The following is a 14,906-nucleotide window of genomic DNA, read 5'->3' as shown; positions in this document are numbered from 1 at the left end:
TCGACATGATGCGATCGCACCGTTTGTAAAGAACTTTGGTTTGAGGCTTAGTGCCACATCGGTGTCTACTTTCACAAAGCATCCAGAGAGGGCGTGACGTAACGCGTCGACGGTGGTGTGACATACTAAATAAGCATCAGAAATACGATCACCCCTAGCACACCAAAACAACAGTGTAAGCTGAACCGAGAGTTTCTTTTGCTTGTTGTGCACATTTACTTGTCTTCAAGCACAAGCAAAGTTGCTGTGCATCATATACAACATGTTGATGATACAACATGTTGATGATACAATGGCGGCCTTGCACAAGCAACTGCTGACTTTCTATGTTCTTTGGATCTTCAAATCGTCACCTTCTGTTCCGGCTTCCTGTCCATCTCCGTAGGGAAGTTGCCTTGTTTCGCCTTTGTTGCGTCTCTGGGACTACCTTCATTGCAGACTCAGAGGCGGAACGATTCTGACACCCCATTATGTCTCTGAACCCTTTACAATAATCACGGTGTGTAAAAAATGTGGATTTCAGTCACAAAGTATTGAAAAATGTATTGTTGTGGTATCGGTATTAGTGGAGCAGCTAAGTGCTTATTAATGTCAGAATATTTCAGTTGATGATACAAGCGTGAAAATTGGCATGAACAGTCTCCATGGGTCACTTGACAAGAAAATTGTCCGAGACATTTGAAATTTCAAGATGGCGGCCATTTTTCAAGATGGCCGACAACTGGAACAGTTAAGTGATATAATGGTTTATTTGGTGATACAAGCATGACAATTGGCATGAGCAGTCTCCATGGGTCACTTGACAAGAAAATTTTCGAGACATTTGAAATTTTAAGATGACGGCCATTTTTGAAGATGGCCGACACCTTAGTGGTGCAGTTAAGTGATATAATGGTTTATTTGGTGATACAAGCATGAAAATTGGCATGAACAGTCTCCATGGGTCACTTGACAAGAAAATTGTCTGAGACATTTGAAATTTCAAGATGGCGGCCATTTTTCAAGATGGCTGACACCGTAGTGGTGCAGTTAAAGGCGCCATATGTAAGAATGTGGCCAAAAACGGTACGACACTCAAATTCAAAACACTGCGGCGAGTCGTATCCGCCTCCCCCTCCACCCCCTCCCCTCCAGACTCGAGGTTGCAAGAGCTGTTGGCGTATCCTCCGTCAGCAAGCTGGACGGCGGCTGGACAGCCGGACAGCCGAATGCCCGTAACAGGACAGTGCTAATGATGTTAGCGTTAGCTGTGCTGCTAACGTGTGTTTCTATGATAGAAATGAATAACATTGTTCATGGACGTAGGAACTATTTTCTCAGAGGGGGGACGGGATTTTTGTTGGGAGGGTCGGGGGAGAGACGCACACAATGATTAAGTGGATAAACCGTCCGTCTAGGCTACGTTGCGGACATCCGACTTTCGTTTTGAAGTCAACAATCGCAAAAAGGATAACGGGAAATGACTCGTTATCCTTTTTGCGATCGCACCGTTTGTAAAGAACTTTGGTTTGAGGCTTGGTGCCACATCGGTGTCTACTTTCACAAAGCATCCAGAGAGGGCGTGACGTAACGCGTCGACGGTGGTGTGACGTACTAAATAAGCATCAGAAATACGATCACCCCTAGCACACCAAAACAACAGTGTAAGCTGAACCGAGAGTTTCTTTTGCTTGTTGTGCACATTTACTTGTCTTCAAGCACAAGCAAAGTTGCTGTGCATCATATACAACATGTTGATGATACAACATGTTGATGATACAATGGCGGCCTTGCACAAGCAACTGCTGACTTTCTATGTTCTTTGGATCTTCAAATCGTCACCTTCTGTTCCGGCTTCCTGTCCATCTCCATAGGGAAGTTGCCTTGTTTCGCCTTTGTTGCGGCTCTGAGACTACCTTCATTGCAGACTCAGAGGCGGAACGATTCTGACACCCCATTATGTCTCTGAACTCTTTACAATAATGACGGTGTGTAAAAAATGTGGATTTCAGTCACAAAGTATTGAAAAATGTATTGTTGTGGTATCGGTATTAGTGGAGCGGCTAAGTGCTTATTTTTGTCAGAATCTTTCAGTTGATGATACAAGCGTGAAAATTGGCATGAACAGTCTCCAACGGTCACTAGACAAGAAAATTGTCCGAGACATTTGAAATTTCAAGATGGCGGCCATTTTTCAAGATGGCTGACACCTTAGTGGTGCAGTTAAGTGATATAATGGTTTATTTGGTGATACAAGCATGAAAATTGGCATGAGCCGTTTCTGTGGGTCACCTGACAATAAGCCACCCACAGCTACTTGAAATTTCGAGATGGCGGCCATTTTTCAAGATGGCCACCACCTAAATGGAGCAGTTAAGCGATATGATTGTTTAGTTAGTGACACAAGCATGCAAATTGGTATGAGCAGTCTCTAAGGGTTGCTTGTCAAGAAAACACTCCCAGCCACTTTAAATTTCTATTTTCAAGATGGCCACCCCCTGGATCCTCAAAAGCTCTAGAAGAAGAAGAGGCAGACTCAGCGAATGTCCCTCTGCAGTGGAAGATAAGTGACCTGCAAGCTTTGGAGAGATTTGTTGTGCTAATGTATGACAGGTCAACTGTGGACGAGGCCAGGCTTGATCTCTTGGCCAGAAAGCAAAGACAATATGACTTGATCCAACTCAAGCAGCACTCAAAGAGCATGCCAAACGTGCTGGATATGTGTGGGGACAGGCATTGAAGCGACATTCACAAATGGCAAGCCCATCCAACTGGGGATGGGTGGTACAGGACTAGGAGTGGAAAGTCTTCTGGACTCCACTTCCACCTATATTGCGGAGAGTTGTTGGGAGTTGACCAAATGATCACCACATCGACTTGAAATTTCAAGATGGCGGCCATTTATTAGGATGACTGCCATCTGCCATGTGGATCTTTAAATGATACATTTTCTCATAGAAATGTATTGTGTTCCTCAAAAGGCTCTATCAAGAGAGGTTGTTTTACTGTGTTCTGTCCGATTCCTCGCCCACGACCTGTCCAGTTTTGTAAAACCTGTCAGGAGTTGCCTCCCACTGGCATAGCTCTTTCAGGGTTCATTGAGGTACACAAGCTCCCTTACCACGACAAGGTAACAGTCACAAGGGAGTTTTTTTTTAAGTTCTTTTTTTAACTAACAGCCATTAAATTAGTCAAATAAATACTAAGGGATGGGGAAACAAAAAATAAGATTAATAAATTAGCACAGTTGTGATGCTGAACGAACAGTGCCTTAAAATAATAATTGAGCAATGGCTAATACTGAATGACAATAAGGACCGATCCAGAGGCTCTGGCTGACACAGCCACAGAACCATGACAAACAGAAAGTATCTCAAACTAAGGAACTAAACTGAAAATGTGCTTCACTGTTAAATATAGGCAGTGGAAGCAATGCTACAAAGTAACAACTGAAAATTTCACATTAATAGGCTGGTGACAAAGTAAAACATGATGTGCCAATGTGGCGAGGGAAAGCCGAGCCATAGGCCTACACCTGAAAACACAGGACAACAGGGAATAACTCCTGCAAAAGAAACATGCAAATAGGTTCTAGCAGGGGCAACTACATAGGCATGTGCAACTGAGTCCATATCTGAAGCACTTACACCTTCCAGTACATGCCTTGGTGCACCCACATTTGGTCAACTCCTCGTCCTGTACCACCCATCCCCAGTTGGATGGGCTTGCCATTTGTGAATGTCGCTTCAATGCCTGTCCCCACACATATCCAGCTTCATAAGAAGCACGTTTGGCATGTTCTTTGAGTGCTGCTTGAGTTGGTGGGATCAAATCATATTGTCTTTGCTTTCTGGCAAAGAGATCAAACCTGGCCTCGTTCACAGTTGTGACATTGCTGGACCTGTCATACATTAGCACAACAAATCTCTCCAAAGCTTGCAGGTCACTTATCTTCTACTGCAGAGGGACATTCGCTGAGTCTTACAAATGTTTTTGAGACCTCATCACACACGTCCCATGTTTTCCAGGCAGACTTCTTTGATTTGCCATGGAAGGATGACACAATGTCACAACCACTGAAGGCATGGAAGAAGAGGATACCATGTGTTTTCTCTGGTCCTATGGCTGAAACCACCTCATGTATTGGGATCCATCTTGTCTTCTCTCTTCTCTCTGCTTGTATCACCAAATAAACCATTATATCACTTAACTGCTCCACTAAGGTGTCGGCCATCTTGAAAAATGGCCGCCATCTTGAAATTTCAAATGTCTCGGACCAGTTTCTTGTCAAGTGACCCATGGAGACTGCTCATGCCAATTTGCATGTTTGTATCACCAAATAAACCATTTTACCACTTAACTGCACCACCAAGGTGTCGGCCATCTTGAAAAATGGCCACCATCTTGACATTTCAAATGTCTCTGACAATTTTCTTGTCAAGTGACCCATGGAGACTGTTCATGCCAATTTTCACGCTTGTATCACAAATTGAAAGATTGTAGCACTTATCTGCTCCACTATATTGAAGGCTTTCTAATTTGCCCAGCCATATGTATTTTTGGTTGAGTTGGAGCTAATTTGAACTTTATTATATTAACACATTTTATTTCATAAGCTCATTTAGAACTTAAGTATCCATATTATAATTCTCTGACATTTGTTTCTCAAATGTGTACTAAAGTACATTATTTGCGGATATGTATGTATGTCTGTCTGAAAAACATGAAAACAAACTGTTTGGCACTTGTGACTGTTGGTGTGATACAGTGCAGCAGGCAGTAAGATGATACCAGGCTGTTTGCCTCTTATGAGTTCAGAGTGCTTTCAGAGAAGACCAGAGACACACAGAAAGAAAGGACAGACAGCAACAGCTGGAGGACTTACCACTGGAGCAGTTGGATCCCCCCCAGCCTGGCTCACACTGGCAGGTGTTGGGGGCCATGCAACGGCCGTGGACACAGTTCTCTGCACAATGAGCTGGACACGGACGAGACAGGAAGACAAGGATCAGTACACGTTTCCCTTTTAACACAAGTGTAGAATTAAGACGTGAATCTGAATTGCTACTCTACTTGGACTCGTGTTACCTTAGCTTACTTGTCACAAAAAAAGGATTGCTTTGAAGCATCACTTCAGTTATAAATAATCAGCGGCTTTACCTTTGAAATACATTCACTGGAAAGTTGTTTTCCCAGACCAGGTTTGAACAGACTTTCAACCAGCTTTCATGGCCCTATGCATACACAAGTTTTCTTTTTTGTTGCAAGGAGGCCCCGATCCGAATAGTTCACCTTAAATATGTTCCAAGTTTAAGGAATTCTGCTCAGAAAATGCTAAAAATGACGCCAGACTTGGATGTTTTGATATACCATATACCATCATAAGGCACAGAAGTCATCCAGACCATAATTTATTTTCACTGCTACTAATGGCCGAGTGGTGTAATAAGCACCAACCATTATTAAGGTTTATTTCAACAATGTGTTTTATCTTCTGTCTAATCAAGTATATTAATTGAAATTTGTAATAATTGTTTTCACCTATATTTCTTTTTGACACTGTGTGTAACTCTGTTATGATAGCATGACAGTATATTGTGTATAGAGTATAGTGTTGAATTTTTCAAAGCCATCTATCTTCCTGACTGCTGTCCGAGGTGGGTGTGAAGTGTGGAGCAGATGAGACAATGAATAAGATCATTAGCAGGTGTGGAAAGTTTCATGACTGTTGATCTGGTGTGATTCAAAGTGAAACTACATTTCAGTCACAGAGCTCACACACATGTCCATGCCTTCCTGACATCTCTCCTCCTTCCCCTAGTGTGAACACCCTCCTCCCCCTGTGTCCTCTCTGCAGGCTGAAATGAGAGGAATTAGTCAAAAAAAAATCAGGTGTGGCTTTTACTTGGAAAAAGTCACAAAATCAGTGACATTTCCTGTCGCCAGTAGGTGGCGCTCTGACTGTACGTCAATATTACAGTGCAGACGTGTTCAGGGTGGGACTCTAATCAAGTATGGAAACTTTGTAGCAGATCAGAGAAGAAACACTGGAGTTATAATAGCTTGGCTGCTTTTGGCGAAGGTTTAAAATAGTAGGCCAGTCATTGCGTCGCCCTGGCCATGCCCCTTAATATTCTGGACATCTTTGGATAACTTTTTGTCCTCGAGGCTTTTCCAACCAAACTTGCACAAGTAATTTGAGGTGAAAATTTGCTTTGCATCAGTGTGAGCAGCACAGCATTGCACTGCACATAACACTTTGGGTTAATGTTGGTTAGTTGAAAGCCCCGTCTGTCTCATAAAGACACAAAAGTGTGCATTGTGCGTCACATCTCATCTACACCATGTTGCCAAAAGTATTCACTCGCCCATCCAAATAATTGAAATCTGGTGTTCCAATCACTTCCATGGCCACAGGTGTATAAAAGCAAGCACCCATGACTGTTTTAAACCAGCGTGGTACTGTGATAGGATGCCACCTGTGCAACAAGTCCAGTCGTGAAATGTCCTCACTCCTAAATATTCCACAGTCAACTGTCAGTGGGATTATAACAAAGTGGAATCGATTGGGAAAGACAGCAACTCAGCCAAGAAGTGGTAGACCACGTAAAATGACGGAGCGAGGTCAGCATTCCAAGAGATGTTGGACAATTCCATGCTCCCAACTTTGTGGAACAGTTTGGGGATGGCCTCTTCCTGTTCCAACATGACTGTGCACCAGTGCACAAAGCAAGGTCCATAAAGACATGGAGGAGAGAGTTTGGTGTGGATGAACTTGACTGGCCTGCACAGAATCCTGACCTCAACCCGATAGAACACCTTTGGGAAGAATTAGAGTGGAGACTGAGAGCCAGGCCTTCCCTCCAACATCAGTGTGTGACCTCACAAATACACTTCTGGAAGAATGGTCAAAAAGTCCCATAAACACACTCCTAAACCTTGTGGAAAGCCTTCCAGATGAGTTGAAGCTGCTATAGCTGCAAAGGGTGGACCGACGTCATATTAAACCCTATGGATTAAGAATGGGATGTCACTTAAGTTCATAGGGCAGGTGAGCCAATACGTTTGGCAATATAGTGTATGTGTCATAACTGAACTACTCTGGGCTTCACAGCACATTTTGGAATTCTAATATCTAGCAGGCACACTGAATCCTTCCAAAGGAAGTGCACTAAATATAACCCTAAATGCAATTTGACTTCCTTTCCTATCCGTCCCATCTGGAAATGCCAAGCTGCCTGCAGTATCTGGCAAATTCTCAGTGAGATTCTCAGAGCAACATGTGATAGTTGCTTAAACAAGAGAGCCTTTTCACTCCAAAATAACTTCCCTCTGATCTCCGGGGGCACACATTTTCACAGTCCCCCTGCATGAATCAAACTGTGGTTTCCATCTCCATCATAGCACACAGATATTATGACTTTTATCAGCAACTTACTCAGCCATCATAACAACAAGCCGTGTGTTGGCATAATGATGTCTTTTACTGTCGCTGCTGAACAACAGTTGTTGTTTTTGCCACTGGCTACTGCGGCTTCACACCTGTTACTGCCTGCTGGCGGCTGATGTGGGAGGGGTGGGGGCGGGCGTGTGCACACTCACAGTGTGCCTCATTGGCAAAGTGAAGTCACTGTGATGATATGTTGGAAGACAAAGGTTCTGTTTTTCTAAGGACCAACAGCCATTCAGCTGAACCACATTTCCTACTTTTTCTCAGCCTTGAGAGGCAGTTTGTAGGCTAATCACAAGGAATTCCCAAAAATGCCTGCAGTGTGGTGACTGTGAAAGCCATATGATTCACAACATGTTCATTTTGTATATCCCTTGACTCATTTATCCAGGTTTTGCCTGTAATTTGCTTTTCATTCTGCCAGCGGAACCTCTGACATGATTTATACAGCCCGTCAGTATCATGATGTTCCCAGTCTCTTGTGTCTATGGTACACTTCCTTGGCCCTGGCACGGTTGAAAGAGGCATGGTAGCCTACAGTTCCTCATGCACGAGCACAAGCACAGGTTCACAACGTGGACATGATGGACAAGTCCTCCATCTTTTTTTCTGCCATGAGCATGCTAGGTAGTGGAGTAGCCTTAAGTCATAGCTGGGTTAGCTTAGCTTCCATCTGGGCTCTCCTCCCTCTCTTCCTGGGGCGGTCGACTGACATTCAGTGGCTCTGTGATTGTCTCAAGGACCGCTGCACTTAATCCAATCTCCCCTCTTGATCACTGCATCCTGTCAAAGCTCCAGAAAAAAACATCCACGAAAAAACCGAAGCAAAATTCACGGGGGCTACTGGAGCATATACATGCACAGTAGTTGCCATAGGAACAGTATCTACTGTGGGGTATGGCATTCATTGACCCCACAAAGGTCTTCAGCCTGTGAATCGGCCTGCCCTCTGGCGTGTCCATATGAAGATTATAAGATGCCCAAACATTATTCTCAAGACATAAGGTCTCCTGAATGAGGGCATGACTGCAATGATAGCATGCTATGGTAGATACCATCCTCCATTTCACCAGTTTGCAGTCAAACTGCAGTCAAACTGTACAGGACAAACGGGAAGCTTGTGACATAGCCACATGAGGTTACAAGGGTTATCTGAATTGTACAAGAGATATGTAAATAAAAGTGCCCCATTAACAAAATGTTTTTAAACCCTTGCAAGGTTAATGGTGTTTCAGGTTATTTATTTGGTTTTTGTGTGTTTTGCTGCTGTCAAAAAGCCATATAATGCAGGCTACTGTTATTCTGTTATATATGACAGGACAACAAGGTGACTGGGATTTTAGACCTAGTGACCTCAGAGGGGAAGGGGAGGAGCTACGGGCAGGCACCAGGAAGCTGGTACTGAACAAAGGAGAAATGTTTGGTGTGGATGGAGAAAGATGTGTGGTGTGTTTGAGAATGAAATTATCCTGTAATCTTAAAGCCCACTAATATCCGGAGAAGGCCACGCTATCAAGGCATTCGTTAAGAGTTGAAAAACCTGGGAGAAGAAAGGAATGACTTAATGAAGAAATACCCTGGTGGAGTATTATTTGCTTGAACCTGCCTTGAGATTTTTTCTACTTTTTCTGCAATGCATTGCTAAGGACTATTTTTTTGTGTTTTTTTTGCGGAATACTTTCTTGATGTTTTTGGACTTTTGGTGTTTTCGGTGCTGGACTTTATGGGACTTGGGGGAGGGGTGATGCAGATGACAACGCCCTAGTGCTCGTTCTAAACACAAGCAAACATCCCAAATTTACACAAGAGCCATCACCAGGCACCTGTTACAATGGATGGTCATGTTACATGCATGGCATGGAACGGGCATGCCAAATACCCGCAGGGCAACGCACCTGTGGTAGACAGAAATCAAAAGTACAAACATAATAACATTAAAGCCTTCTTGAGATAGTGCTGCTTCAACCTCAACAATTGGGAGGAGGTGGCTTCCAAAGACACCTGTGGAGCAGGTTGGTCTATGGAGGTATGGCAAGAAAAGGACCTCCACAATGCTGTAGAAGAAAAGAGATCCACCAAAACGCCTTTCAAACCACTACCATGACAACCATCCACAAATGCCCCCATTTCTCCAGAACCTGGAGACTCACAAATGATCAGACCCACCAAATGGGTATTCAACTTTCAGTGATTGCCAATGATGATGACGAAGATACTCACGAGCACAGATATCTCCATTCTCATAGAAGCCTGGGCAGCATTGGGACTTTCTCCTGTACATGGTCTTTTCTCCTCTTCGATAGGCTGTCCGATAGCTCACCCTGCACACAGACAGGAAGTGATGTCATTTACATTTAGGGTTAGGGTTAGCATTTGGCATCTCACTTTGATCCAAAGCAACTTAAAATAAGTACATAAGTGTGAAGAAAGTGCAACAGTATGTCTCTATCGGTAAGTGTTTCACAAGAACAAGTTTCAAGCCCCTAACCCATAGCTGGTATACAACAGAGATAAGTGCTAAGGTACAAAGTGGCTCAGGATGAAGGAAGTCAGGCACATTTATCAATCTAATAGTGGCCTAAATGTCATTCCAAGATATTGAATGTGTGTGAATCTGAAAATATTGGCATTTAGTGCAAAGCCCTTGATGATACATGTAAGTCCATTTGACATAGGCTAAAGTATAGTATGGTCCTTTAATAAACCACAACATTCTCCACACTCATACACATTCTAAGCAACATGGTCCTCACCTGTGTCTGGTGCACTTAAACCAGTTCAGTATGTCAGTGCAGCTGGTGTAATACACCTGATCGAAGGGATGGGCGTACGACTCCTGCACTGTCACCGAGTAACTGAAAGTACAGAAAGAGAAAGTAAAGATCGGAATCAGTGTGTTCAGGGGTTCATGCATACCAGGACAGGACACCCCCCAATCCATTATCTGTGTACCACTACAACAGTCTCAAAGTTGTATGTATTGTTTTTGTGTTGAGTGACAAAAATTGTCAATGTGTTTGGTGTTGCTTGGTGAACAAATGTTTATCAAAACCACCAGGAGCCACTTCACAACCACAGTTTAGGACAGGTGGTGTCTGGTGGACCCATACTCCTCTCCACCCCACCTCCCATCCACGTAACACTACCTCACTAACTCATACATGTGTCCATCATGAAAAAGAATGCTGATTAACTTTCCATTGGCATTGTGTTAGTGCTGAGAGATGATTTGTGTCTGTGTAGAGGACTAGATTTCATTTTGTGACATTTCACAACCTGCTGTCAGAAGGTGTGTGACCCTCCATTGGTGAGAGTCCATCACCGACATATAGAGACAGACAGGTAGCCAGTCTATCACAGGGCTGACATGTAGAGACAGACAGGTAACCCATGTATCACAGGGCCGACATGTAGAGACAGACAGGTAACCAGTGTATCACAGGGCCGACATGTAGAGACAGACAGGTAACCAGTCTATCACAGGGAGACATGTAGAGACAGACAGGTAACCAGTCTATCACAGGGCTGACATGTAGAGACAGACAGGTAACCAGTATATCACAGGGAGACATGTAGAGACAGACAGGTAACCAGTCTATCACAGGGCTGACATGCAGAGACAGACAGGTAACCAGTCTATCACAGGGCTGACATGTAGAGACAGACAGGTCACCAGTCTATCACAGGGCTGACATGTAGAGACAGACAGGTAACCAGTCTATCACAGGGCTGACATGTAGAGACAGACAGGTCACCAGTCTATCACAGGGCTGACATGTAGAGACAGACAGGTAACCAGTCTATCACAGGGCTGACGTGTAGAGACAGACAGGTAACCAGTGTATCACAGGGCCGACATGTAGAGACAGACAGGTAACCAGTCTATCACAGGGAGACATGTAGAGACAGACAGGTAACCAGTCTATCACAGGGCTGACATGTAGAGACAGACAGGTAACCAGTATATCACAGGGAGACATGTAGAGACAGACAGGTAACCAGTCTATCACAGGGCTGACATGTAGAGACAGACAGGTAACCAGTATATCACAGGGAGACATGTAGAGACAGACAGGTAACCAGTCTATCACAGGGCTGACATGCAGAGACAGACAGGTAACCAGTCTATCACAGGGCTGACATGTAGAGACAGACAGGTCACCAGTCTATCACAGGGCTGACATGTAGAGACAGACAGGTAACCAGTCTATCACAGGGCTGACATGTAGAGACAGACAGGTCACCAGTCTATCACAGGGCTGACATGTAGAGACAGACAGGTAACCAGTCTATCACAGGGCTGACATGTAGAGACAGACAGGTCACCAGTCTATCACAGGGCTGACATGTAGAGACAGACAGGTAACCAGTCTATCACAGGGCTGACATGTAGAGACAGACAGGTCCATCCTGCATGGCCCGGAGAGAACCCACGCTCACACGGGGAGAACATGCAAACCTGAACCCTACCCGGGAATCAAACCCGGGACCCTCTGGCTGTGAGGGGACTGTGCCCGACTTAATGCCACCATTTTGCTAAAAGTTGGTGGGAGTGTTATCATCATCAGCTTGTGTGTTCCGTCACTCTCTTGTCATCCAGTGAATCCTTCTCCAGCAGTGGTCTTCCGGACAACAACACCGAGTTGGGCTCTGAGTGCGTGTGCAGCTGTTTCCTCAGATTAGTCAGTGAAAGGCAATATAGCTGGGAAATCTGCCTCCAGCTTTCTTCTTTTAAATCTCACTTAACGGATTTCCAAGCTTTCTGTTCAATTCGGAAATCAGCCAAAAGCTAATTTCACCTTTTTTCAAGCTTTCACAATGATTGTAAACACTGTTTTATTTACTGTTTTAATTGTGTTTATGTTTGTTATTCCCTACTTTGTTTGGCAGTAGCCTACAGACAAAGTGAATACCATTAAAAGTCCAGTTATGAACAATATGGACCAGTGGATGTAGTGATGTGATATGATATGATAGGGAGTCTGAAAGGCTTTATTTTGAAAATTTAAACTTCACTCTTGCTGTTTCTCCTCCTGCCAAAAAATACACACATTCTTATTGTAACAATTCACTGAAAGCATATTAATTAAATAATTTTTAATTGAGCATACTACATAACTACAAAAAGAATATACAGTATACATAATATAATTGTATATTTCTTATATTTTAGCAAGACACACAATACATTTGTAATTTTTATTTCATTAACCAAGTATGTATATAAGTACACTAAACTTGAAGTTGTTAAACACTAAATACACTTCAAATTGTACTTTTTTTATTCAAAATACACTGGATTTAATTAATCCAAGACAAATGTCGCAAATGTCCGGTCACTGCGCAACAAAATTGATGAGCTTCAGGCAAACGTGAAGTTCCTGGCGGAATACAGCAGTGCTTGTCTTCTTGCCTTCACGGAAACTTGGCTTAAGGAGCATGACTTACAGTCCAATCTGGAGATAAGCGGCTTTGGAGTACCCTTTCGTGTGGACAGAGACCCTGCAGTGACCGGTAAGTCACTTGGCGGGGGCCTGTGTCTATATGTAAACAAGGAATGGTGTAATACAGTAGTCATTAGAGAGTCCCTGTGTACGCCCGACATTGAACTCCTTTCGTATCTTTACATCCTTTTTATCTCCCAAGAGAATTCCCACAGCTGTTTGTGAAACTCGTGTATATTCACCCGATGGCTACTGTTGACACTGCTACACAAACTAAGACTAATTCGGTGCAGCGGCTTCAGAACATTGCGCCGGACGCACCGGTCTTTGACATGGGTGATTTTAACAATTGTAAACCGGGGAGGTGTCTGGGTAATTTTTACCAGTATGTAACTTGTCCAACTCGTAACTCCAAGTGCTTGGATCTTTGTTTTAGAACGGTCCCTTCGTAGAGCTCCACTAGGCATGTCGGACCACAATGATGTTTACCTCGTTCCGTCATATAAATCGGTCCTGAAGAGAAACAAGCCGGAACACCGGTTAGTTCCGGCCTGGACGGAAGAATCCACCCAGTGTCTCCAGGATTGTTTCTCCTGCACTGATTGGGACATCTTCAAAGTTACCTGTGTGGATTTAATGAACTAACAGAATCTGTGTCTGCATATATTTCTTTCTGTGAAGAGATGATCATCCCCCGGAAATCAATTTCCATCTTCTCTAACAATAAACCCTGGGTCTCCAAATCTGTCTGAACAGGGAGCTGACGAAGCAGGTTAAAAAGGAACTAAAACTGGCCAAGCTTGCATATAAGGACAAAGTTGAAAGCCTTCTGAGCACTGGCAACTCACGCCCGGCATGGGACCTATCAAAGAACTCAACATTTTTTATAATCGTTTTAATGTCCACGATTTTAGTGAGGAGGTGTCTGGTTTTATAAATGTTGATGTTGTTTTTAACACTGTCCACAATAATGTGTATATTGACGAGGCCATGGTTTCAAAACTTTTTAGTGGTATCAAGGAAAGGAAAAGTCCTGGCCCAGATGGCATCGGAGGTCGGCTTTTAAAAAAGTGTGCTGTGCAGCTTGCAGATATATTCTGTTTTATCTTCCAGCTGTCCCTACAGCTGCATAAGGTCCCTTGTTTGTGGAAAGACTCCATAATTGTTCCAGTGCCTAAAAACAACACCCCGAAGTAACTAAATGACTTCAGGCCTGTGGCACTTACATGCCTTGTGATGAAATCTTTCGAAAAACTGGTGAAAAACGCACTTCTGGACACCGTACAGGAAAAACTAGATCCTCTTCAGTTTGCCTACAGGTCGGGCAGAGGTGTGGACGATGCGACAGGGACACTTTTAAACATGGTTTTTAAACATCTTGAGGAGGCCAAGTCCCTTGTTCGTCTGCTTTTTATTGACTTTTCTTCTGCTTTTAACTGCATCCAGCCCCATGTTTTAGCAGAAGGATTGAAGAGTTCATACAACATTGATGCTGGCTTGCTTTGTTGGTTGATGGACTTTTTAACAGTGAGGTCACAACGGGTGAGGGTGAATGGTGTTTTATCTGATGTCCTCTTCTCCTCCACCGGATCCGCCCAGGGCTGTGTCCTCTCCCCCCTTTTATTTGTTTTATACACCAATGAATACCGAAGCCGACATGACAGGCGCCACATTTTAAAATTTGCGGATGACTCTGTTATTGTGTCCCTCCTCAGCAGTGACGACCCTGAACATGGTCCTGTACTGAGTGATTTTATGAACTGGTGTGAGTCATCCTTTTTAAATATTAATGTGGCTAAAACTAAGGAGATGTGTATTGATTTTAGAAAAACCCATCTGTCATCTCCCCCGTTTTAATGAATGATCAGCCTGTTGAAGTGGTGCAGCAGTATAAATACCTAGGTACTGTGATCGACAGCAAAATATGCTTTGAGCCACATGTGGATGCTGTGTACAAAAAAGCTCACCAGCATATGTACTTTTATCGGAAGCTCCGCAGTTTTAATGTCGACACCACTTTAATGAAAATGTTT

The 14,906-nt window shown here is 43.6% G+C and overlaps 1 protein-coding gene and 1 long non-coding RNA gene across 2 annotated transcripts in view; both read right to left on the bottom strand.

Moving 5' to 3' along the window:
• LOC311029360 overlaps positions 1–14,906 on the bottom strand; it is a 200,993-nt gene that overhangs the window by 104,337 nt on the left and 81,750 nt on the right. The window lies entirely within an intron of this gene.
• Positions 1–14,906, bottom strand: part of megf10 (multiple EGF-like-domains 10) — a 96,830-nt gene that overhangs the window by 57,550 nt on the left and 24,374 nt on the right. The window contains exons 3-5 of the mRNA XM_084034431.1: positions 10,183–10,284; positions 9,650–9,750; positions 4,865–4,957 (exon numbers count right to left, since the gene is read on the bottom strand). Of these exons, the coding sequence (XP_083890557.1) occupies positions 4,865–4,957; positions 9,650–9,750; positions 10,183–10,284 (296 nt within the window). The remainder of the gene's footprint in view (positions 1–4,864; positions 4,958–9,649; positions 9,751–10,182; positions 10,285–14,906) is intronic.

The sequence above is a fragment of the Eutrigla gurnardus genome (genome assembly GCF_963514095.1).
Source record: "Eutrigla gurnardus genome assembly, chromosome: 19".
Classification (NCBI taxonomy): domain Eukaryota; kingdom Metazoa; phylum Chordata; class Actinopteri; order Perciformes; family Triglidae; genus Eutrigla; species Eutrigla gurnardus.
The sequence above is the reverse complement of the archived record's forward strand: the minus strand, read 5'-3'. Positions and strand labels throughout refer to the sequence as shown.